The sequence below is a fragment of the Hyaena hyaena genome, unplaced genomic scaffold, assembly GCF_003009895.1.
Source record: "Hyaena hyaena isolate Hyena2069 unplaced genomic scaffold, ASM300989v1 scaffold_87, whole genome shotgun sequence".
Lineage (NCBI taxonomy): Eukaryota > Metazoa > Chordata > Mammalia > Carnivora > Hyaenidae > Hyaena > Hyaena hyaena.
This window is the reverse complement of record NW_024080718.1, coordinates 2,503,986-2,531,592: the sequence shown is the minus strand read 5'-3', so window position 1 is coordinate 2,531,592 and position 27,607 is coordinate 2,503,986. Positions and strand designations below refer to the sequence as shown.

The following is a 27,607-nucleotide window of genomic DNA, read 5'->3' as shown; positions in this document are numbered from 1 at the left end:
AATTTGTGCACTCATGAACTGGGTTTGAATCTCTGCTCCACTACTTTCTATCTGTGCACACTTGAGCAGGTAGCTTAATGCTTTTGACCTTTGATTTCTGTATACTATATATATATATATATTCTATAGAATATATATATACTATATATATATATATTACAGGGATGATGCTATCAGCTCATCAAATGGAAAAATGGATGTAAAATTGAAAAGCACTTTCTAAATAAGAGTCATTTCTATTAGCAGTTTTGTAAGAGGCGCTAAGGTCAACCCCAAACAATAAATTACTTTTATTTCTCCTTCAACTACCAAAACCGTGTAGTAGTAAACTAGCATTTTTAAAATCTCATTCTTTTCTCTCCTCCATACATGTAGATGTTTGGTTTTTCATTGGAGAATAAAATTAGGCAGACAGTTTGTAGTCACCTGCTTTTTGTAACCGTTTTGAGAATGTTGTGGTTTCATAATTGTCCCCAAGTCTTTTTTTTTTTAAACCTTCTTTTGGTTTTCTTGGACAAAGCAGGTAAAAATGAAAGAGTTTAATGTTTTGGCCATTTTATAGTCTTTATTGATTTCACTGTCAGTGTTCATTTATCGCTCTTCTATTAGTCGATACATAGCAAATGTTAGAAGCTTACCGCTCTCTTCTTTTTGAAGTGGGTGTTGAGTACAAATACTGTGAACTGCTATTTTTGTCAAAGATGCCACCAGGAAGAAAGCAAAGGATCCTTGATGTGTGTTCTTGATTCAGGGAAATCAAGGAAAACCACCCATAATGGCTGTCTGCATATGTCCGCTTTTTCCTACTTTGCATTGACCCATTAGATCCTGTTATCTGGTGCCTAGTCCTCAGTGTATTATTTCTTTTTCTCATTTCATTTTTGTAATTTAAATTTTAGTTAACATACAGTGCAATATTGATTTCAGGATATAATTCAGTGGTTCATTACTTACGTACAACACCCAGTGCCCATCACAAGTACCACCCATCTAGCCCATCCCGCCCCACTTACCTCTCTCCATTAACCCTCAATTTGTTCTCTATCATTAAGAGTCTGTTGTTGTTTGTTTCCCTCACTTCTCTGGTTTTCCCCCCTTCCCATATGTTCATCTGTTTTTTTTCTTTCTTTTCTTTATTAAAATTTTCAAAAATTTTTAAAAATTTATTTTTGAGAGAGAAAGAGAGACAGAGTGTGAGTAGGGGAGGAGCGGAGAGAGAAGGAGACACAGAATCTGAAGCAGGCTTCAGGCTCTGAGCTGTCAGCACAGAGCCCAACGCAGGGCTCAGACTCACAAACTGTGAGATCATGACCTTAGCCGAAGTTGAACGCCCAACCAACTAAGCTACCCAGGTGGCCCATCATCTGTTTTGCTTCTTAAACTCCACGTGAGTGAAATCATACTGTATTTCTTTCTCTGATTAACTTATTTTGCTTAGCATAATACATTCTGGCTCCACCCATGTCATTGCATATGGCAAGGTTTCATTCTTTTTGATGACTAGGTAATATTCCATATATATGTACCACATCTTCACTCAATGTGTCATTTTAAAATTGTGAATTGTGACCATTATAAGTCCATTTAAACATACCTTATGTAAATTTTTGGTTGCTTTTTAAAAGAGAAATATGACTCTCATATAGTAGTACTGCTTGCCCTCTGGCTCCTGAACTGTTTCTCTATTCACAGTGTTTCCTTTCATTTTAATATGTGCATTTTAGTTTATGTTATTGTCTCCTATCTTGATATGGAAACCTTGGGTTTTTTCTGTAGTTTAATTATCCAAGCAAGACATCAAATAACTGCAACGACAAGAAACTTGGAGGAAATGCCCTTTATCCTTGTATCTGAGTACTTTAAATATTGTTGGTTCAAACCTGCCTGAACATCATTTTGCAGAGTAATAGAGTAAGAGACAGGAATTTTAACTTGCTAGTATTAGAAGCCTGTAATAAAAATAAAATAATCAGATTTTTAATTTATCTTATCAAGATGATATGTGAAAGCTACTGAACGTCGCGTTTTTGTCTTTTACTTCAGATGATGGTGGTGCTTGTTTTTTTTCAGCTGGTCTCCATCTAATAAGCTTTAGTCCCTAATTGTTTTACAAGTATGACATTTAATCAATGCTAATTCTCAAGAAACTTAATTCGCTAATGCATTAGTGGATCTTTAGAAGTGTTTCATTATGCGTATGCGTTCATGAAATGTCTTTAATGCTTATCTTCTGGTATTTATTAGATTCTTCCTTGGCAAAGAAAGTTGCCAGAGAAAAATTTAAGTGTATTCAGTAATATAGATGCAGTATGTTTTAGAAAACCAGAAATTGTAGCATTTTAATCAATTATACATTTTTTTTTGAACAGGCAAATAGGTAGATTTTGGTTTAACTAGATGACTTGAAACACAAAACATAAAAAGGTATATAGTGAAAAACTTCACTTTCTTCCATACCCCCCCAGCCAACTGGGTCCCACCAGTACATACACAAAATGAAAATCATGCTTCTTGGCTTCTTAGAAATTCCTCCAGATGTTCTTTATGCAAATAGAAGTAAATATAAATTCATATTCATAGCTTTCCTTTTTAAAACAAAATATAGCATTCTCTGCACACCGTTCTGTATGTTGCTTTTTTCACTGAAAAAAATATATCTTGGAGATCTTTCCATATTGGCACAAGAAGTGGTTTATCATTCTTTATTTATAGCAGGATGACAGTTTTTTGGTATGGCTACGCTCTGAGATATTTAACCAGTCCCTCGTTTGTAAACATGTAAGTTGTTTCCAGTCTTTATTTATGAACATTTTAATTGTTTCCAATATTTTGCTATTATGAAATTACTATAATGAATAGCCTTTCACATATATTAGTTTATACATGTGTAAATTTATCTATAAGATAAATCACATTAATGGAAATCTGGGTCAGAGGGTATATGCGTTTATAATGTTGATAAATATTGTCAAATTGACCTCGTCAAAGGTTATACTGGTTCATATTTCCACCTCCAGCGTGTGACAATTTCTGTTTCCCCACAGCCTCATCAATATGTATGTTATCCAACTTGGAGGATTTTGCTAATCTGGGAAGTGAAAAATATGGTATTTCATATGGCTTTAATTTGCATTTCTTATGAGTAAGTTTGAACATCTTTTTTTACTTTTACTATATCCTTCTCTGTGAATTTCTGTTAATATCACAGGCCCATTTTTCTACTGGCTTTTGGTTATAGGGTGTTAAAATCAAATACATGTAAATATCCCAGATTTGGGCAAATCTTAGAAACTGATCTCTAGCCAAAACCAATCTCTCTGTGGCCTATCAGACTTGAAATATGTCCACTCTGAGTAGAAAAGTGGGAACATCTTGCCATCCTGGTCCCTATAGAGACTACTCATTTAACAGCTTCACAGTATTTTACTGTATGGAAGTACTATAATTATTAACCACCAACTATTAATGGACTATTCGTGATCACTTTTTGTTTTTGTTTTTTTGCTATTATAAATAATGTAGAATGAACATTGTTAGTCATTTTGTACCTATAAAAAATATTATTCAAGGATAAATATCTTGAAATAAAAATAAATAAATAAAATAAAGTATAAAAAAAAAAAAAAAAGAAAAGTGGGATATCCAGGTCATCCCTGGAACTTCCATTGTCTTTGGGAAATGATTCTAATTAATATTGAGAGAAGTGAAAAGAGAATGTGATGAAGCATTCATTGCTCAATTAATTGATGTGATGATTCAAGTACCCTGATGTCATTAGCTTGGATTAAACATCATTCTTGTAAAAACAGCTAAGAACTAAAGCCTATTAGATGGATAATGTCATTTAAAAAAGATGAATAGGATCACCAATGTAGCAATTTACCAGCATTGTTTTACCTTTGGCTAGGTGAAGGAAAGAGCCAGATCTTAGATGGGGTCTCCTTGAATAATTAAAGCTGACTTATCTCTCAGTCTCACTGTAGAGCTGGTTTCTGAAGTTGAAAGTCACCTCAGACTATCCCTCTCTACCTCCCCAAACACTCACACACACACACACCCTCCTACCTATTGCTTATCAAATTGTTCCCTAACTCTTGAGGAGACACCTTTGGTTTCATTTCTCCTGTGACTCACTCTTCAGCACCCGGTAGACCTTCCAAAACACTCACCTGCAACACTAATAAGGCCTTTGGGGATTTATTCTAATAAATGATTTTTTGTTTGTTTGTTTTAATTTCACTTCATGCCTGGAATGTACGTGTCAGGATTTGGCCAGAACAGATTGTCTTCATTCTGGATTAGGCCACAGTGACTGTAAATCCCATATAGCCACTCACTTTCCCCCTGAGAATCAGAGAGTGAGTGGATTGAGAGAGATGCAGACAGTCATATCTGTTACTTTTACTTGTTTGTTGGATTATTTTTCAAGTTCTGAGACACAAACTTTCTATCCTTCCTTCTCTGTTTGTACACCTGATTTTTGCTGCCTTTTGAGGATAATGTCTCCCCCAGGCCCCACCATCCTCTCCCCATACCTCTTGTTTGTGGTTGGAGTGAAAGTAGAAAGCAAAGAAAATCAGATATACAAGGCCTGTCATAGGCACAAAGAGGGCCACTTGGCTCAGGTCTCATATAAAGAACCTCAAACTTAGATATTTGCATTATGTGCATATACATGTCCCAGAGATTCATGGACAACATTGCAAGAAGTAGGTGTTCCTCGTACACTTTTACAATATATGTCCCTGCAGTAGATCACAGAGCTCCAAATGTGTGAAGGATAAACATAGTTCATAAATCCTATAAGGCACTCCTTAGAGTTTAATATGTTAATTTTTTCAGTATAAATATTTAAAATATTCCATAATTTGGATAACCCTATTTCAATATTTTATTACTGAAAAAAAAAAAAAGACCAACTATCTCAAAAGTTTAAAGTAGTATAGACCTCTCTCAAGTCACATGAAATCCCTGAGTCCTCAAAAGGGCTGAATTACATACCTTATTGTGTCTCATAACTAAAGCCACCCAGATAATGACATGCAGCTATAGAGATTTTTGGATGTGATGTTTATGGACATTTATGGAGAGAAATTAAGTGTCAGTTAAAACTTCCCTGGCCATATTTCTAGAAATGTGTCACTCAGTGGTCCCTGAAAAGGTGTTCTAAATTCTAATGTAAGCATACTTTTAATGAAAAGGTTACCATTTATTATGAACTCTAGCATATTCATTTAAGATCAACTCAGTTTATGATTCAAAATCATACTTTTACTGGTGCACAGTGGGTGTGCATTTTGATGCTGAACTTGGGTTTCTCTGTGTTTTCAGTGAGTTCTATACAATTGCTCATGTGTAAAGTGCAAGGAACAGCCCCCTGTGTCTGATGCTGCCGCGGTGACCTGGCCAGGCCTGACTCACCCTACCTCTCACTTTGTGAACTATTAGTGGCTCACTCCGCCTCTCTGGTCCTCAGGACATTGTAAAACAAAGAGGTTGCCCTATAATTTCCAAGGTCCTTTCCAGTTCTTGAACCCTATGGCCAGGAGCATGATTTCATTATTTCAAATTATTATAAAGGATTTTAGTTTCTATGTTTGACGTTATTATATGGTATGTCTAAACATCATTACACATATATGTTGGTCAGGAATGTATTCAAAATATTCATTCAACAAATACCTACTATATGCTAAGACAGATAGACAGTATATGCAAGGCTCCTGCTCACATGCAGTTCATACTCGAGTAGAGAAAACAGACACTAGACAAGTAAATAAATAGCCATTGTTAATAGTTTTAGGTGTTGGAAAGGAAATAAAAATAAGTTAATGGATAGACAGTGGCTTGGGAAGAGAGGGCCAAATTAGGAAAGGTTGCCCAAGGATGAGGAGATGGCATTTTAGCAAGATCAGAATAATAAAGCTTGGTTGTACAAGGCCTGGGGAAAGAATGTTCCAGGTAGAAGGAATGGCAAGAGTAAAACCTCTAAGGTGAGAATGATCTTACCATGGTCAAGGAGCCAGAGGAAGGTCGTTGTGGCTGGAGTGTGTCGGGAGGCAGCTCCGGCCAGGATCCAGGGGTCCCTGAAGGATGGATGGTGTCGGTGAGAGAGAGTGAGAGAGCCCCGAGATTCTTTCTGGTCACCAGGCAGGCATCTCTGCTCTGGCTCTTTGTCTCAGGGCCAGACTCAGTTGTAACTCTTGTGTTCTTAGCCCCCTTTATTATCTAAGTCTTGGATCTGCAAGACCCATGTGAAGAGCCTTTTCACAATCATCCACCATGCTTTCATCTGAACCTGGGACCATCTGGTATATCTAAACCCAAGCAGACAAATTGACTCATATGATGCTGCCCAAATGTCAAGAACAAAGAAATCAAAGAATAGCTTTAAAATAACATTAACAATGAGAGAACCGTCTGATCAGAAGTCAGTGCTACCTATACTGCATTTTAAGTGTGTACTATTTTTATAGTTTTAAACTCCAGAGTACAGAAGCGTTTTTTTTAATGTTTGCACAGAATAAACCTAAATCCAATGAAAAGTAATTGCCCCCTAATAGTGATTTAGGAAAAGAGAACAAATCGGTGTGCCCTGGGCAGCCTTCCAGTGGACCTCTCTTCTTACCTGGGAGATGATTTATAACACCCAAGAGTACTTGCCTTTTGCCATTTTTCACTCTTTAAAATAAAATTTTATAGAGAGAAATTAAAAGGTTATTTTTTTCCTAGCTGTTGACAAACTGGATAATGATAACACCCTGTCCTTTGTCATTGTTCATCATGTAAAGCAAGGATCCTAGTGCATACTCATTATTGAAAAAGCTGCGGCTGCCTTGTTATTCAGTTGTTTCTCATTTATTTAATTAAAATTCTGAACTGAATTGTAACGTAATACACATCCTATGTGTAGACAAAGTATACATCCTGGAGTTGGGCTGTTTACAAAACAGTGCCACTAGAGACACTTAAAGGAACAAATACAAATAAGATTTGTGCACTAAGTGATAATTATACATAAAGGATCAGATGAGCAAGTTGTCTTTCTCAGTGTAACTTAAGCCTTTATGAGGAGCAGTCGTTCTGGGGCCACCAGGGCAATATAAAAGAAGTAATTTAATAAATGATATTCTAGTACCATAAAGAATTGGCATTTGCCCACCTGATGTGTCTGGTTTAGGGGGCTGAGTTGTGCCTCTGGGAGGATTTACCATATTATTTTTTAAAGATACATTTTATATTTAATAGGTTTCCTGTGTGTTTTTAGGATTATTTAACTGTGTTTTTAAGGAGCCATTTTTAGCCCTCTCAGAACTCATCCCAATGTAATTCAGTTATGTGTGAACAGCAGTGTCTTTGTACTCAGTCGTCAGGGTTCTGACACTCCCTCATAATAAAATAAAACCATATGAAAAAGAAAAAGTCTAGGCCCTTAAAAATGCCCATTTGCATGATTTGTATTTCTACTAACTATACTATGATCAGCTAACATTTATCAAATGTCCAAGAGGTCTGTGAAATCTTACAGGCCCAAGCTGCACAAAGCAGCTGGTATTATTGGGCCTGGGCTATATACTGAGGTCTTTACATGCATTCCCCTGGTTAATTGTCACAAGCTTGAAAAATAGATATGGTTATCCCTGTTTGGGAGATGAGAAAATTAAGGCTTAGAGGATTTATGTTATATGCCCAAAGTAAATGGAGAAATCAAGTTTCAAACTTTTGATGAATATAAAGCCTATGTGCCTTGCACATTACTATGTTCACTTTCTTTTTTCTTAAATTTTTTAATTTTTTAATTTTTTTTTTTACTTTTGGGAGAGAGAAAGAGAGACAGAGTGCAGGCAAGCAGAGGGAGAGGGAGACAGGATCTGAAGTAAGCTCCAGGTTCTGAACTGTCAGCACAGAGCCTGATGTGGGGCTTGAACTCACAGGCCATGAAATCATGACCTGAGCTGAAGTTGGACGCTTAATCGACTGAGTCACTCAGGCATCTCACTATGTTCATATTCTACAAAAGAACCCCCATTGCTATGTTTGGATTGTTTGCAGTCATTTAGCTGAGAAACATTAGTCATTAAGTGAATATAATATATAAAGAGAGTATTTACATGCACTCTGTTGCTATAAGCCTTAAGAAGAAAAATTCTGCAATAAAAAAAATTAATTGAACAGAGAACTCTAATAAATGTATTTCCAGAGAAGATACACAGATGGCAAACAGACACGTGAAAATATGCTCAGCATCAATAATCATCAGGAAAATGCAAATTAAAGCCACAATAAAATATGACCTCACACTTGTCAGATTGGCTGTTATGAAAAAGCCATAAAGTAAGGATGGATGAAGATGTAGAGAAAAGGGAACTCTTATATGCTGTTGGTAGAAATGTAAGTTGGTATAGCCACTATGGAAAACAGCATGGAGATTCCTCAAAAAATTAAAAATAGATCTACCATATGATCCAGCAATTCCACTTCTGGGTATTTATTGAAAGAAAACAAAAACAGCAATCCAAAGAGATATATGCACCCCTATGTTTACTGCAGTATTATTTGCCATAGCCAAATATGGAAGCAATTGTCCATCCATAGATGAATAGATAAAGAATAGATGGTTCATAATACAATGGAATGTTACTAAGCCATAAAAAAGATTGAAATCTTACCACTTTTCACAGTGTGGATGGGCCTAGAGGGTATTATGCTAATTAAATGGATGAGACAGAGAAAGATAAATACAATATGATTTCACTTATATATGTAGAATCTAAAAAACAAGATAAATGAGCAAACAAGACAAAACAGAAACAGACTCATAGATACAGGAAACAAATTGTTGGTTTCCAGAGTGGGGGTTGAAATAGGTCATGGGAATGTGGTCAGTAATAATCATAATAACTTTGTGTGGTAGATAACTAGATTTGTGGGGATCATTTTCTAATGTCTAAAAAATATCAAATGACTTTGAGGTGCACCTGAAAGAAATAGGATATTACAGTTCAGTTGTACTTCAGTTTAAAAAAAAGGAAGGGTGCCTGGGTAGCTTAGTCAGTAAAGTGTCCGACTTGGCTCAGGATATGGTCTCACAGTTCATGAGTTCGAGCCCCTCATTGGGCTCTATGTTATTGGTGCAAGCCCACTTCAGATCCTCCTTCTCCCTCTCTCTCTAACCCCTCTCCCCACTTGCATTCTCTCTCTCAAACATAAAATAAACATTAAAAAATAAAAATAAACTTTAAAAAAAATTTTAAAGGAGAGAAATGCCTGGCTGGCTCAGTTGATGACACATGCGACTCTTAATCTTGGGGTTGTGGTTTTGAGCCCCATGTTGTGTGTATTATTTAAAAATAGAATCTTTAAAAAAAATAAAATTCAATTTTTTTAAAAAAGGAGAAAAGTTGTAGAAGAAAAATAAAAGACTTTCCTTCTCTCACCAATTCCAGTTGGCTTATCTTTGCTGATGGCAGAAAAAAACAAATGCAGTAAATGTTTGCGTCCTTTCTATTTATGAAATTTGTAATAGGCCTACATGATTTGCAGTCTAGGTGAGAAGAGATCATTTAGTGGATAGACATCCAGTTCTGAAGTCTGATAGATGTTACTCACCAACCAGGTCACCCTCAACTGAGCCTGGGGGCCCTTGGGATGAGGTCCACCCTTTGTATCAAGCTGCATCTCAGTTACAAGCAACAATATGCAAAGCAAGAGGTTCTGTGGTCAAAAGAAAAAAAAGATAAAGGAAATGGAAAAAGATGATTTAATTATGCAAGTTGCTTGAGGCTTTCTGGTATTTCTTCACCAAATTTAACATCTTTTTTTTTTCAATTAAGTTTGTAGATAATAGAGAAAGGTGGTAAAGTTTTCTACTTGGTTGAACAAAGAATTGTGTGACCTAATAGATTTTTAGCTAAAATCTCCTATAATTGGAATTTAAAGAGTATCTCTTAAATTTGTTTCTTGGAGGGGAGATGCTGACGGGAGCAGAGTGCAAGCAATGCTTTCATATTTCAGTTTTATGATCTCTGTTTACATAAATGTGACATTTTTCAGATAACACACAAACGCTTGAACTTATTTCAAGCAATACATCCCTAATTGCCAAAGAAGCAAATATCTGAGCTTTATTGTACCCAACATAGCCATTCTATGTTGTTTACTCTATCACAATAAATAGCAAATGTTTTGTTAAGCTTGTCTTAAGCAAAATAGAAGCCAGTAAAAACTGCAGTTAGACAGTGAAGAAACACAAAGGCAGACTCTACTTAAAATCAGTACCCAGATTGTTCAGTGGATCTACACACGCACGCATAACCTCTATGCAGTATATGTGTAGACAGTACACGTCAAATGGTAAGCATGCCCATCTCTGTGATGTCTGCTATGCTGTGAATATTTATTCTAGACCTCTGAGGTAAACTAATTTCGCACATAGCTACTCTGTTCTATAAGCTGTGGACCTGCACTCCATGTTTGTAGTCTGTTCCAAGCTAAATTGCAATTTCTCTGAAAGCATCTCCTGATATAACGTGGCAATCGTAAACATAGAATTCCAAAGTCTATGAATTTATATAAATGAAAGCACAAATTTTCATGTATTTCCTAAAAGTTGACATTTCTGGAATATTATAGGAGCTCTGTACGATCTTGATTCTTGCCATTAGCTCTAAGCTCTTGCTTATTTTACTCTGGGGCTCAAGAAGAAGTCACTGGGATATGATGGCCTCTGACTTCTGCCCATTGCATTTGCCCTGTAGAATAGGAGAGGTGGGATGTTTGGGGGTTGAAAAGTCCTTTTAGATCTGCTGTTCATATGCATACCTTTTCCTACCAGTACTCATAAATAGATACATATGTATGGATAACTACATCTAACAAATGTATATGTATGTATTTGTGTGTGTATTTGTATATACATATATGTAGATATAGATACAGATACAGACCTTCCTGATTGCCTCACATGGCATTGATACATACTGATCTGGAAAATGTAAGCAATGTTTACATTGAAAAGTACTTAGCGATTTGCTTCTTAACATTGGATTTCAGAAAAATGTCTGTTTCAAAATATACTGTGGCTCTGAGTTAAATGCTTAAAAGTACCCTTCTAAAGCGTTGACAGTGTGATTTTAAAATACCTTAAGGCAAATTACATGACAGAATGAGAGTCAGTCAAAGAAAGTTTTAGTTATCATAAACGAACCTCCTCTAAGGTATTATTGCTAATAGAACCCAATATAGTTTTCCATGATTACTTTCATAATTGAAGTGTCCCAAAGCAGACCCCAATTCAGTAATGAAACTGACAAACAGTGATGGAAGAAAAGGTTTCTTTTATTCTGGATGTTTGTACATGTCAGTAACTTGTTAATTGGAAAATTGGAAGAGTCCTACTGAGTATAATGCCACAAAATCAGTTCAAAATTAAACATTCACATTTTGTGTAGTTGAATTGCATTCTCCTTGTTTGTCCTAATTAACTACAAAAGCTGAATCTTTGTTCAGGCAAGATTTATGAGAAAAAGTAGTGAAATTGATGAAGTAGACACAACCCAAGGACAGTTAGACAAGCAAGTAATTTGTGAGGAAATTGTACGTCTGAATAATTTGTCTCAGAAGCAAATGAAGATAATTTGATCATCTTTGGACTATTAAATCTAGGTACCTGGGTTGTTTTTTTTTTTTTTAATGTTTTATTTATTTCTAGGAGAGAGAGAGAGAGACAGCGTGAGCAGGGGAGGGTCAGAGAGAGAGGGAATCACAGACTGAAACAGGCTCCAGGCTCTGAGCTGGCAGTCAGCACAGAGCTCGACGCGGGGCTCGAACCCACGAACCGCGAGATCATGACCTAAGCGAAAGTCGGACGCTTAACCGACTAAGCCACCCAGGCGCCCCTAGGTACCTGGGTTTTAATTTTTATTTTGCCACTGACAAATTGAATCAGAATAGACCGTTTAATGTCAGTGAATTTCTCCAAGTGAAAACTCAGACCATAGTTTGAAAAAGTGATCTGTTGAGTATCTGCCTCTTCATTATGATAGAAAACGGAAGGTTGGGTTTGACAATGGTCACGTGGGTTTACATTAGTCAGATAACTCACTTCTCTCTCCACTAAAGGTTGTTTGTTATATAAATTCTATTGAGGCAGCACAGCAATGGTAGGAAAAGAATGGTCTTCAGTGTCAGGCACCTTGGGTTCGATTCGTGGCACCCTGTGCCTGCCACTTAGTAGCCTTAGACAGATTTTTAGCTTCCCTGAGATTCAGTTTTCTTATCTGCACAAACAGGGAAAATAATATCTATGACTGTAAAAGTAAGTCTCCACTCAAAGTAGTTCATGTCGTGGTGAAAGGCAGGTCGACAATTACAAGGTGGCATGTTAAGTGCTATCATGAAAACAGATTTGTTGCTGAGGGATCCGTGCTGGCTCTTGTCCCTCATTCAACTTCTTTGCACACCAGATAGAGGAATGGGGAAACATCACCTTCTGAACTCCAATCAGTCCTGGTGTTTTAGTTATGCTGTTTATTCAGTCCTCACAGCAATCCTAAGAGGTAGGTACAGTACTGTTTCCCCATTATAGGTGAGGAGACTAGCGCCCAAAGAGATTAAGTAACTTGTCCCTGGTCACACAGTGGCTAGCAGAGCCTCACGAACCATGAAAGTTGCATTACAGTAAAATTCCGGGGTATGAAAATGGGTTTAATGTTTTGCATACAAAAATTATTTCTGGTCTAACGTCCTTGCAAGGTTTCGTCTGTATTTTCACTGCCTCTCCCTGTAAAACCAGAAAGTATCCAAAGTAGGGCTTTAAATAACAAAAATCACAGACTCCCTGGATTCCGACAGCCATGACAAATCCTGCTTTAATCATGCATTAAAAACACATGTCATCTGTTTGATAAGCAGTCATCTGCTATTGCTTGACCTAGCGATGAATTAATAAAGCAAAACATGTGGCAACTCAAGGCATACGTATGAAGTCTGTTATTCCCAAGGTGTCCAAATGTGATTCTCACCCTTCGCCTAACGGGCAAAAAGGTGTTGGCTCTAAAATGGTATATAACGACACTAGCTCACACTTACAAATTGAGTGTAAACCTGGGAATTTTTACAACCATAAGCCATAAAAGAGTGAGTTCAGAGATAGGCCCTAAAAGGAGCAATGGCCAGAGGAAATGGCAGTCTTGGAAAGAATGGCTAATTAGGTGTTAGTCACCAGGCTTCATAGGCTCCCTGTGAAATTATTAGGTGCAAAAAAGAATCTGCACCTGTCTGTCCTGTTCGCCGCACAGAGCCACTCCTGAGCCTGAAAACTCACTACTGTGGAGCCTGGATATTTGTAGAGATGGGCTAGGAGATCCAGAGGAGAAAAGACAGACCTCAGTGATATCCAACCGCATGAGGCATACCACCATTTCCTTCGTTGTCTTGCTAGTTGTGGCCTGGTCCAAGATTTATTTTTTCTCCTCCAGCTGCATGTACGCTAAAGAAAGGTTTGAAATATTGTAAGCAGCAGGGTATGAACATGGTGTCTGGAATATTAAAGGAGAAAAGAGAGTGTCCCACAATTTATTCATTTTTGTATGATAAACCACTTGTAGGAACAAGTTCATAAATGCTCTATCAGTAGAGAATGGTTGGCATAGAATAGGAGTTAGAGAGATAAATTCAGCCAGATCTCATCTCCTAAAATACTTGGAGCTTCTTGGCTAAAAGGCATTCTTTCAAGTGATTTGTTTATGTGTCAGAAAAAAAAAACTTGAATCTTATATCGTAAATTAAGCTAAGAATTCATGACAAGGAATGAGATCTGAAAACTGGGAAATGATATTTTATTTTCTAAATTCAAATTCCAGGAAATCAAATGCGGCCCCAAGTTCCTATTCTCTATCAGTATATGTAGTCATCCAGGGTATGACTACTCTAGGAAAATGTGCTTGTCTTTTCTCACACACACACACACACACACACACACACACACTCACTCACTCACTCAGAGAGAGAGAGAGAGAGAGAAATTATACAAATGGATGCGAATAAAATTTTGGTAAATAATACATCATTGTGGTCAAGAGCCAACTCTATAAAGATGTATAAGTTAAAGCTTCATTTCTGCACTTTGGTTCGTGGGAACATTTAGCCACGTTATTTCATCTCTATAAGCCTCTCTTCATATTTCAAGTACTATAATTGTATCTGAACAATTATATTGTTGTAAACATTGATTATGTCTTAAGGTACTAAGAACAGTGCTAGCCGTGTAGTATACCCACCCTGCTTTCTTTTTAAAAAAAATTTTTTTAATGTTTATTTACTTTTGAGAGAGAGAGAGAGCATATGCGAGAAGGGGCAGAGAGAGGGGGAGACACAGAATCTGAAGTAGGCTCCAGGCTCTGAGCTGTCAGCACAGAGCCTGACGTGGGGCTCAAACTCACAAACTGCAAGATCATGACCTGATCCGAAGTGGGACACTTAAGTGACTGAGCCACCCAGGCTCCCCAAGATCTAGATCTCTTAAAATAAAGTCATCCTGATTGCATTTTACTTCCTCTTGTTTTTTCCATAAATTTTGACCTCATTCTTGTAACTGAAATTTTATACTGAAATTTTCTGAATATAGAAAGCTTTGCAATAATGTCACGTAAAAGAAGAGTTCTTGGAGAGCCCTGATTTTACAAAAAGCTCCATCTTTTTCTCTGCAGGTTATATTAGAAATGCAAAAACTGTCCCAGACAAAGGGGCAAAAAACCTAAGTGATTTAAGTAATCAAGAGATATAATCATTTAAATGATCCAATTTTGATGCTGTGACCATTGTTATTGGGAAGTCAAAAAAGAAATCTCAGTCTTTTCAATGATGGCATGTTTAACATTTTGTTTCATGAGTTATCTCAAGAAAATCTATGTACTTCTAAAAGCTTTTCTCCAAAATTTACTCCAGCTGAATTTGTGATCAATATGTATCAGAGTAGCTCCTTCTAAATTTTTTTATTCAACTATAATTAACATACGGTGTTATATTCATTTCAGATGTACAGTGTAATGATTCAGCAATCATGTCCATCTCTCAGGGCTCACCAAGACAAGTGCAGCTGTCATCCCCTTTATCTGTTTCACCCATTTCCTCACCCCATCAACCACCAGCTTGTTCTCTTTATTGATCAAAATAACTTCTTCATTTCATCTTATTTATTGGTCAGAAAAATAGGGAGAACCTTAATTTCTCCAAATGTTTTATTGCTATTGATCCTCCCACCTAGCTCCAGTTCAGTTACATATAATCATTGATTTTTATGACTCCCCCAATACTCAGATATGTTCTAGACTGTTTATACCCACAGAATTTTTCTTGAATAATGGTGCACTTTTTTTTTTTACATGGTTATTTACTTTTAAGAGACAGAGAGAAAGACAGGGCCTGAGTCGGGGAGGGGAAGAGACAGAGGGAGACACAGAATCTGAAGCAGGCCCCAGGCTCTGAGCTGTCAGCACAGAGCGCAACATGGAACTCAAACCCTTGAACTGCAAGATCACGACCTGAGCCGAAGTTGGATGCTTAACCAACTGAGCCACCCAGGTACCCCAATGGTTAACTTTTTAAATAAGAATGAACAAATGTGGCTTTAGAGACCCAATACTCATTACCCTGAGGTAATTCATTAAAAATAAAATTTTTTTAATGTTTTTGTATTTTTGAAGGAGAGAGAGACAGAGTGTGAGCTGGGGAGGGGCAGAGAGAGAGGGAGACACAGAATCTGAAGCAAGCTCCAGGCTCTGAGCTGTCAGCACAGAACCCGATGTGGGGCTTGAACTCACAAACCATGAAGTCATGACCTGAGCCAAAATCGGACACTTAACTGACTGAGCCACCCAGGTGCCCCATTAATTCGTATTTTCCACCACATTATTATTCAAATGCTGAGAACCTGTTGAATCTACATGTATTTCATAATATTAAGATATCAAGAATATCAGCTGGTATAATCTGGTGGTTAAATCAAAGAATGAAAGTATATAGCTCTCCCTACAATACAGAAAATGTAGAAGCTGTACTGAATTTAACTTTTTAAAGTTTTTAATTGGGATCTGATATGGGCATGAAAACAGGCTTCATGGCACTGTGTCCACCCCTCTGGAAATACTGATTCTTTGGTGAGGAGGCCATCCTGTGACTGCTGTGACTCTTGTTCATCTGTTCCCGCTGGAAACAATACTTAAGAAGAAGCATAGGGGTGATCATTTGTGATTCAGACACATGAGCGAGAGGAATGCCAGAGGCAGAAAATGTGCAATTTCATGCTTATTAATTTCAGAGAGGATTTGCAAATTAACCTGGCTCGAGATATTACTCTTCCAAAAAACCTGTAGGCATCACCAAGCAGCACGGTTACTGCAGATCATTTCCACAAGGTTGACCAGGTACCCGGAGACTGCTGTAGTCCCATGTATGATCCCCCATGAAGATCATAGCCCAGGTTCTGTGCTGGAGCCCTTTCTGGTTCCAAGAGAACCATGCACATGCTACAAGGGAGCCGCTTTGTGTCTCAAGAAAAAGAGTTTGAGGAGAGAGTAACAGAAGAGCTTTCCCCCCACGACCCTACCACGAGACAGGACATAACTTTTCATCTTCAGTTGACTTCTGCTGGCTTGGGGGTAGCAACACCATACTATTTCCTGTCTCCACTTTTATCTATCCACTGCTGTAGGTAATCTAACCTTATATGGATCCAGTTACCCCGTAAACTAGCCATTTTAGGATTGTCAAGGGGTTTAAAGTAGATTAGGAGAAGACAAAATTCACTCAGAATCATAACATGGCACCAGTTTCATTTCCGTTTGAGGAAATCATTCTATAGTTAATTTGATAATTGTCGTATTTATGAACTGGGAATACCACTGGAGCCATTCTGCCAGCTTCCTTGTGAGCTGCCGCCGACACCATTAGGTGACAGGACAGATGCAGCCTCACTATCCGTGCTGTTGCTATTGGGCCAAATCCATTGGAACAGGACTTCCCAAACTCTAATGTGTGTACACATTATTGGGAGATTTTGTTAAATCCGATTCCACAGGTCTGGGCCAGGGCCTGAGATCCTATATTTCTGACAAGCTCCAGGGCGATCCCATGATGCTTGTCTATGGACCGCATTTTGAGTAGCACAGAGTTAGTTAACAGAGCAGTGAGGGAGATAAATGGTCTTATAAGACCGACCCACAGCAATCTGTTCTGTATGGTTGGCATTGTGTTTAGCTGTAATATTTAATCCCCAGCAGAAATGTAATGTTATGTGATTGTAATATAATTTTAGAGGACATTCTATCTTTGTGAAGAAAACCACTGTACCTTTCTTTTTAAAATGAGGTCACTCATTTAGTCTGTTTAGATGATTTATTTCTTTGATGTTCAAAAGTAAAAGGTTTGGTCCCATTTAAGAATGTAAAGCACCTCTGTGTCTGATCTATAAAACTATACAGAAACCAGCAGAGCCAAGGATAGAAAATAATGCATGCAGATGCAAAACAACCAACACAAGAGGAGGGAAAGACAGTTGGAAAAGGGAAAACCATCTCTGGGAGATGTCTGGGAGCAGCACTGTCTGGGAGCAGCACACCATGTCTGCCCCCTGCCATCAAGCTCAGATCATCCCCCCTTCCTTCTGGTTGAAATCTAGTTTGTGGACTATTGTATCCCATTAGGCAAGGAGATGAAATTAATTCATTCTCATGGTCAGTTGTAAGCAGATATCCATATCGTGGCTTCAACACACCAAAGCAATAGAACTGAAGCCCAAGTGGGGAGCCTGGGTGGCTTAGTCGGTTAAGTGTCCGACTTTCACTTAGGTCATGATCTCGCGGTTCGTGGGTCCGAGCCCCGCGTCGGGCTCTGTGCTGACTGCCAGCTCAGAGCCTGGAGCCTGTTTCATTCTGTGTCTCCCTCTCTCTCTGACCCTCCCCTGCTCATGCTGTCTCTCTCTCTCTCCGAGAAATAAATAAAAACATTTAAAAAAAAGAAGAAGAACTAAAGCCCAAGTAAGACTTAGAAGTTTCTGACTCCAGAAAAGATTGAGGGTGCATTTTTGTTTGGCCCTTGGGGGGAAAAGAGTTTATTCTATCAGAGATTAAGAACCATTTGGGATTGAATAGGAGTATAGTGCTGTATCTTTGTGCTTTTCCTTAAATTATGCAGGGTATGGTGCTTGTATTTGAAAAATTATTTTAATAAGGATAACACATAATTAAGTTCTATTGCCAAAACCCTTTGACAGCTATCCTTTAGGAAATCTTGCTTAAATTTTAGAATGTGCCATCAAACTGCCAAGGCAGTAAATGAAACTGGAGGTCTAGTATCTACAAAAGAGAAACAGCTGACTTACAGCACATCCCACCTGGGCTGGGATGAAATGAAAAGGTTTATGGTCCCACATCACACAAAACTTCCATGTTAGCTGAAAATTAAAATGGCCTGTTTCTTGATTTTTCTGCTTGGAGAATTCTGGAAAAGTTCATTTCATTGGCGCTCTTTTCTCTTCCCATGCCCCTCCCCACCAGTACCCTAAGCCCATGCTCATTTCTCCCATCAGCTAATGAAGCACATGTTCCAGTTTCAGCCCCATAAAGCAATGAGGATTCCTCAGTCACCATCCACTTAACATTTTATTATCTTTTATCCACTTTGATTCTCAGTTTGCACATAGTAGGCACTAAAATTTGTAGGCTATAATTGAATTCAAGGAACAGATCATTCCCTTCACAATGGATTTCATTTTATTCATTCATGAAAAAGTTTTCTTCTGAGTTCGTCATGACATGCATGAACATTGTGGCATGGCTGCCTATCTCTCCGCTGCTAGGAAATAGTCCTAATGTTTATTTGCACAAAATACCTTCCCCCAACCCCCAGTCAAGAAGTTAAGGGATCTGCTGGCTTAGCAGGTGCCTCAATTGTGCATAATTAGTTGCTAGGGATTGTTTAGTATAGGCTGACTAGTCTTAGCCAAAGGAATTTCATTTTTTCTTCAACAAAGCCATGAACACAGCTAGAGATTATTGAAACCATAGTCATACCCTATCCCTATGGGAATCCCAGACACCGGGAGATGGAGAGACAAGAAGCAGCCTGATTTCACATGGATGCTGTTTGATATCAGGCAACCATTCAAGGTTGTGAGAACAGGAGGGGACCTCAGTCCATTCCTCAAGATGTGGTTCTCTCAGCCCCAACGTGGGCTTTGGGTGTGATGCAGAAGGAATGTGCCTGCTGTTTGCTTTCCAAGTTTATAAAAACCCGATTCACTCAGAATATATAATCAAAACAAATGATTTGTGTTTGCCCCTCCTGTGTTCGGCACAGGAGGAGACTGACCAGACTTGGGGGAATGAGAGGGACAGATGGTCTTCCCTATTGTTCTACTTCTGACTTAAGTATATGCTTGGCTAAGCCCTTTCTGTGCCTCTGTCACAGTGTCGGTTCTCTATTTAATGGAGGGCATTTTCCCTAGTCTCATGGGATATCACTCTAACGGGGACCTATGCTCTTCCTTGTTATAACCAATATACAGCCCCTATGACAGTGGGCGTCCATCATGTGTGACAGTGATTATTTAGCTGCTAAGATGTCATTAGAGAAGGCTGACAGTTCTGACATCCTATGGTGCCCTTAATGATTACTTACAGTATTCACTTCAGCGAACAGTAGCTCACCAATTGAATGTCTGCTGTGCCCCTATGGTGACTTTCAATAATGATCTCTTTTTGTATGATCTACCATCAAAGTCAAGGCTGGAAGTCCTGTATGAAAATCAGAATTCTTTTGCTTAAAGGCATTATCCTAAAGGAGGTTTGATAAATCTTTCTGTAGTCTGAATTAAAATTAAAGGAAATAGATATTTTATTTTTAAAACTATATATTTTAACATTTATTCCTTTTTTAGAGACAGAGATAGAGAATGAGCTGGGGAGAGGCAGAGAGAGAGGGAGACACAGAATCCAAAGCAGGTTCCAGGCTCTGAGCTGTCAGCGCAGAGCCTGACACGGGGCTCAAACCCATGAACCGCGAGATCATGACCTGAGCCAAAGTCGAACACTTAACTGGCTGAGCCACCCAGGTGCCCCAAGAAAATATATTTTAATATTAGTTTTATAAAGAGTCACAAATTTTTAACATACATATTAGATCAGTACTTACTAGCTATTGGGCAATGATGCGACATTAAAAAGACCAGGCTATAAACCTAGAAAAAGAAAATCAGAGGTAGGAAGGAGAATGGTTCATAACAAATGTCTGACTTTCTTCAGGTTACATACTTATAATAAATTTATAATACATGCCCTAGATTGAAAAGTTGAATACAATTCAATCATCTATCAGCAAATGTTTAATGAATACATGTTATGTGTCAGGCATTGTTCTAGAGATATTATCTACTGATTGATTCCTTTCCTTATTATTTTACCTATTTTTTTTTTAATTCACTTGTGTAATTGAATGGAACTTGAGAGTCTGTTTTGTGTCTCCCTGATAAAATAAAGAAGTAGTAACGTGGATCTTACATTCAGTGAACCTTGTTAGGCCCTTAACTGAGGAACAGTGAATTGTATTGGCACTTATTTTAAATTTTTATCTTCCAAAAAGTGAACTTAAAAGTATGAATTGATACTGCAGTACAATTTAAATACACTTCATTTTAGGCAAACAAATCTGTGGAGGAGGGGGAAATGAGATTTATATACACACAAAAGAAATGAACCCTGATAGCTGATTTTCATAGCCTTCTCCATAGAAATCCGCTTACATTATGCAAGCGTTCTGCTAGAGTGGTGTGCTCAGTGGCTTACCTGTGTGATACAGAAACATGCAAATAACTTATCAAAGCTCATTGTTCATCCAAGAGGAAATAACATAAGGAGGAAAGAGCATGAGAATAAAAATTTAAAAAATTCAGTCCAGACTCACTCTACATGTGTGTTCTTCTATATATTTACCTCTCTGGACTTTCAGTCCTGACTATAAAATAAAAAGACTAGCCTAAATTATTCATTATAACATGAAATTTTAATGATATATCAATGAATCTCCACTAAGGGACCCAGGAGAAGACCCTAATAGAAGACTCCATAGCTCTCCATAACTTTACACTCAAGGATTAAAAATGTACCCCCGACATTCTTGTCCTTTAGTATCCTGCTCTGGAGCCATCAGCCACTGATCTATTCAGTGTCTTTTCTCCACTTCTGTCAAGCAAAGTTCGAATCAAGAGTTGACTTTGAGTAAATCACATTAAGAGTTGATGTCCATTCTGTAATGGGTAGCTTTTTATAAAAGCCCCACGATGCCTCCTAGAGGTTTCAAATAAACAGATATTCTTAGCATATATTCTTAAAAGCAAATGGTAGATGGTGCCACGCTGTTGTGTTGCTGTGTTTGAGTTAATTCTCATGGTAAACGTTGCCAGGATTCTGACTCGCTTCCGTTAGGAATTATTGCTTTCACCTTGATGGACTTTGGCAAGCTCTTCTTAAATAATATCAAGTTTACTTCAGTCTGGTACTTTGACCAATACAACTTTTGGCTTCTGGATAATTGTTTACTTTTATTTATGCTCAGTAAGGACGCTGTTAATTCTGGGAGAGGGAGTGGGGACTGGGAAATGGATATGTAGACACTGGCCAGGTGGCCATCTGTAACGTAGTTTCAGCCTTTTAGGATGTGCATAGCTAGACTGTGTCAGCTCTAAGTCAAGAAAATTGTTTTCAAATATACATGAGAAAACAATTTTACCAAGGTTGTCTACTTCTATACTGCAAAGTGGTAAATTTCTAAAGAAATAGCTCCTTAAAATAGAACATTGAGTGCAAAAAAACCCCAGAGCCCCCTGGGCAAATCTCTTATTGCCCTTTTAGAAAATCCAACACTGGATTCAACCCAAGACTTTAATTGGCTGGACTCTTGACAAATTGAAAACTGAGCAAAGCCTTTAGGCTTGCAAGATGCTGTTCCTAAAACTAGTTGTTATGATCTATATCTCCTTGGCTCAGTGTTCTGTACTCATGCATATACAGTTTCAAAGCTTGGGATTATAAAAGGAAATATATTTTTAGTTGGTTTTATAAAGAATCCAAATTTTCATATATAGTAAGTTTGTTTTAATAGGTGCTGTATAAAACATATTGCTTGCTTATTAAATCAATACTGTGAGAAAAGCACTCAAATACTCAAGTGGAAATGGTAGGGCAAATAGAGATTTTTGTAGTACAATGCTTACATTTTGTCTTGTGGTTTCTTTTTTTAAATATTTTATTTATTTATTCCTTTTTAATTTTTTTAATGTTTTTTATTTATTTCTGAGAGAGAGAGAGCATGAGCAGGGGAGGGTCAGAGAGAGAGGGAGACACAGAATCTGAAGCAGGCTTCAGGCTCTGAGCTAGCTGTCATCATAGAGCCCAATGTGGGGCTCGAACCCACGAACCATGCAATCATGACCTGAGCCGAAGTTGGACGCTCAATGGACTGAGCCACCCAGGCGCCCCGTTGTGGTTTCTGATTATACTCAAACTTGCATCTGCATGGAGAAGAGTCAAAGACCTAGGATACTATATTATAAGCAAAAAATGATGCTGTTGATTATATTGGTATCCAAAAGTTGGTACATTATATCTGTGATTGGAAGAGCATAAAGAATTGTGTGATAAATGGAATATAAACATGAAATCGCGTGATTTCCATTTTTTAAGTTAATTGCAGCTTACAACAGCATTAATCTTTCCTTTTTGTCACTGTTTATAGATGCTTTGTAAGTTTTATGAAGAAATCGTGAATCATTTCAACCAGAAGTACATCCTAGAAAGGAATTGAGTTCCTCAGTTTTGAAACACAAACCACTTAGTTGGGAGAATTAATGTTTTCAGATGATAAAGCCTACTTGCTGAATTAAATCCTTGTTATATTTAATAGTTTGCAATGTACAATATGGTTCCTTTTAATCATTTAATGATTTTCTATTACAACAACCACAACAAACTTACCTTACCGTATGGCCAGAAGTACCATTTGGGTCATCTAGCTTGACTAGATGAGCTAGGTAATTATTTTACATCATGTCTACCAAGGCCATACACATCTTATTCTTGAAAATGTTTAAGACTGTCACTCAGACATCTCTTAACTTTATACAAATGCCCCATGCAGATTAGGAAGAATTCTTCCTTTCTTTTTTAACCCTAATATTTGCCATCCTAGTTCATTACTCCTATATTCCAAGCCAGATTAAATCCTTTTCTATATTTAAATATAAACCACTTTACTTAGAATTTCATGGGTCCATCACCTCTGTGATCTTGTCACCTAGTGTTTTGCTCATCCAGCTTCTTGCCTGTCACAGATATGCTGAGCTTTAGTCCTTCTGTCTTTTTGGTTGTTCTCTTTATGGTTCGCAGGTTATTTTTATCTCTTTCTAAAAGAGGGCAGATCAGCCCATTGTAATATACGTCTTCTTTTGCCAAGTCATTCCCTTCCTCTTCTCTACACAGCTTCTCTGGTCTTACTCTGAATGTCCATATCCCTCCATATCTCTGGATGCCATATTGCACTTCTAAGAGGAACCTACTAATTCTGTGTGTCTTTATTTTCCTGCAATACTAATGCTCTGTCATCTGCTTATAATGCCCTGTATCCAAAATACAACATTTTGTTTCATTTCCTTTGTTCTTCAACCTGATTCTTCTTAGTGTCCACTGAGTCATTTTATTCCTTCTTTGTCTTCCTCTTACTGATATTCACTAATACTTATTTATCAATGCATGTAGGTGACAGGCAAATAATTTGTACTGCATATGCTGTACTTGCATAGTTCTTACCATTTTATGCCTTCAGGTATACTATAGCTTGATCCTGACAATCCTAAGAGGTGGATGAGAAAGTATCTCCCTTCCTCTTTTATAAGAGAGAAAAATCAACATTCAGTGCATTTTAAATGACTTGCCAAGGTTAATACTCCAATCTCCTAACTCTTTCTACTATACCATACACTATCACCTCTCTTTGGCAGAAGGATTGCAGTCCATTAAAAAATCTTCACTGCTTTAGAAACTGGATGGAAATTAACCAAACGCTTCATTGTACCTTTGCAGATGAGAGTCCCTACACTAAATCCGCCAGCCAGACAAAGCCGCCTGATGGAGCGTTGGCTGTGAGGAGACAGAGCATCCCAGGTTAGACCAGACTGTTGGATTTTTCAGCTGTTTTACTTTTGAACCCTGTTATTTGGTGATCCTAAATAGTTCCAACTTGGTAATAAAAATCAATGCTATTTCATAGGGTATTCCACTGCATTCCACCCAACTTGTTCGAAGGAAATTCATAAAAACTAGACTTTGGAAAAGCTTGCCAACTCGTGAGAAATCATCTTATGTGCAAATCCTTTGTAAAATGACTTGGAGTTATGTCAGCTCTCACTCAATTCACTTACTCTCTTCTCTGTTTTCAGGGGGTGACTTTCATGGCAGCATCTGTTTATTGAGATGTACAAGCCAGAACCAAGGGGTTCAAAATTGCTGTAGCTGAACATATATATTCTGAATAACAAATTACTCCTTTCTTATCTCTGTGAACCTGGATATACTTCCACTGGGCAACTCTTATAAAATTCTGGGTCTTTGTCTCGTTAGGAAGATGCAATTAGGATTCCTATGATACAATAAGTGATACCTGTTTTTTCAAAAAATATTTTTGACAAATGCCTTACCCCAACACTTCAATATTTTTGAAGCTTTGAATTTGAGAATGACACAGAAGTTCTAAAAGAGGAAGAAATTCAAAATATTACTCAAATTATATACAGCTAGTTAATTTGTGAAAAACCTCTTATGGAAGTAACTAGACTTAAAAGAAGGGTTAAAATCATTAATACATTTAGACATTTATAAAAACAGTGCCTTTATATATTTTATAACAAGTGACTTGAGTACAGCTAAATCTTAGGTATGGGATTTTAGAGCACAGTACTTTAACAATTCGGGAGAAATAAAGCAGTGTTTCCAACATTTCAGTTGAATGGTCTGGCAAATCTGTCAGTGAATAGCGGAATTTTTCCATTTGAATAAGAGCGCTATGAGTCCAGTTTCTGAGCAACCCTGTTCATGATTATTATTTACTTTTGTAAGAATGACATGTCGTTATTTTTATTCTTATTGTGAAGGCTTAGATTCATTATGAAAGTACATGGCTTATAAATAGGCATATTGTGAACATGCTATCCATCCTTGTTTGGGTGTTTTGAAGATTCTAAAGTAATTTGAATTCTATAATTAGATGGCATTCCCCCGGTGCCGAAATTTCTTCTATCCCATCCAATAAACCCATCATTCTTAATGCTGATCACACTTAGAAAAACTACTGTAGTCAGGTATGGTCTGTGTTCTCTACTTTCTCCTTATCAGCAGTAAGGAAGTACCCAAAGTTTGAAGTTCAAGAATGCCAGTTATCCATCAATTCCTTCTTGGTTTCTCTGCATTAGCTAGTATGCAATACTCCTCTGTTGGGAAGAGTGAAGGGACTTCCTAGTGTTCTTACCCCTTTAAACAAAAGCACTGACTATAATTATGTTTCATTTTCATGGGTTCTCTGGTGTTTGAGGGCCAAACTTTTCCCTAAAGTCATTAAGTAGTTTTTTAAGTTATGTGCTAGATACGAAGAAGTCATTCATCGTAATCCTTAGATCATGACACATAGTGATTCTTCATTACAGAATGTTTTCCTTTGTCCCTCCTTATATCAATTTAATTCAAATCAATTTAATTAGAACCACAAACCTGTTTTGTAGGCTTCATGGTTTACTTTCTTGGGGTTTCAACATGGACAGACATCTCTTTGTTCATCTTTAATGAGGTAGCAGCCAGAAGGGTTGGGGAAAATCTTCTTATTTAGAATAGCCCAAGAAAAAAGACTTCACCACCCAGAGGGCTAAGAAACCAAAGTGGTTAATAGCTGATTATTACTTACTGTTATCTCAAGGAGAAAATTAGGAACTTCTTAAAAACTGTTTCCTGACTGACTTCTAATACTTGGAGTTCTGAACCTTTACTTATTTGACTTTTCTGTCTCTCTACTTTCAAGAACCTATTCTTGTGCTGGCAAAAGAAAAAGAAAGAAAGGAAGGAAGGAAGGAAGGAAGGAAGGAAGGAAGGAAGGAAGGAAGGAAGGAAAGAAAGAAAGAAAGAAAGAAAGAAAGAAAGAAAGAAAGAAAGAAAGAAAGAAAGAAAGAAAGAAGGGAAGAGGAGGGGAGGGGAAGGGAGGGGAGGGAAGGGAAGGGAAGGGAGGAGGAAAAAAGGTGGGGAGAGTCCTCCCTTGATCTTTGGCTAAGAAGTCACTTAAGGAAAGATCTAACCCAACATCCAGAAGTCTTAACCGGTCACCCCTACTATGTTTACTACCTTTACCCCATTACCCCTACCCTATGAGAAAGAGATACACAGAGGAAGAGGGCTGGGGAAATGTATGCTCCTTATTAATTCCTGGAGCTTTAGCTGAAAAATCCTGAAATGTTCTCCGGATGAGTTCCATCGGACCACATGGAGTATAAGAGCAAAATGCAAGTTTATATCCTTTGTTCCTTCTCCTGTGTTCCCCTCCCAATCTTACTTTCCTCAAAGGTGTTTTACCACCATGGTAGCAAGGAAAGATGTGTCTAGAGAAAAATCCAGCGAGGAACTGAAATAAGGCGTAAACAAGAGCTTGGCTAATCTACAGACCGTCTATCTTCTCAATGCAAAGGTAACTCTTAGGGCAGATGCAGCCTTGGGCCTAGGGTCATCTTGCTGCCCTGGGCACTATAAGCAAACACAGGGAAGCTGGAACCTTAAAGGAGATATAGCTTTCCTCACATCTACCCCCAGACTTCACTCTCCATCCTCCAACAATGGTGATGATCATTCACGTGAACACTTTCTCTGATAGAAGGGGTGAGAGTGTAGTAGAGGAAAAGTGTAAGGTATGGAAAGGCATCTGAAACTTCTCTATCCAAGGTTTATGAAAGCTCAGTTCTTTGGAACTTATGTTACAAATATAGACCTGGTGCTTCCCGGAGTAAATATTTATACACGTATACATAGATGAGACTTCTTAACATGGGCTCCACAATTTTCATGGCATAATAAAGAGTAACTTGTAATAATTCTGCCCCAAAGAGATAACCTTGAATGTTTCCAGAAATGTGATTTGTATTTTATTTATATTAAGATCCACCATCCCTGTCTAAACTCAATATTACTGCAGCAATTATTTCATGCTCACAAGTCAAATATGTATCTTTTATTAAGTGACAATTCTAGCTATAAATCCTTTCATCATCCTTCTTTTCTCTGCTTACACACACACACACACACAAAGACAGAATGGATTAACATCCCTTATGAACACCTACTCTTGGTTTGGATAAAGGGGAAATGCATTATTCATGTTATTTGGAAACTTGTCATTTTAATCATCTCTCTTACGACACTAAGTGTGTAGGAACAAAAAGATTTTTTTGGCCTTTCATAAGGTTTTTAAAAATTTTAATAATGATGATAGTAAAAATGACGTGAGTGTCTCTGTAACACTGAAGCTT

At 37.6% G+C, this 27,607-nt stretch overlaps 1 protein-coding gene across 1 annotated transcript in view; it reads left to right on the top strand.

The window, feature by feature from the left end:
- The window catches only part of GRIP1 (glutamate receptor interacting protein 1), a 224,165-nt gene that overhangs the window by 24,250 nt on the left and 172,308 nt on the right, over positions 1-27,607 (top strand). The window contains exon 3 of the mRNA XM_039234294.1: positions 24,132-24,212. Within this exon, the coding sequence (XP_039090225.1) occupies positions 24,132-24,212 (81 nt within the window). The remainder of the gene's footprint in view (positions 1-24,131; positions 24,213-27,607) is intronic.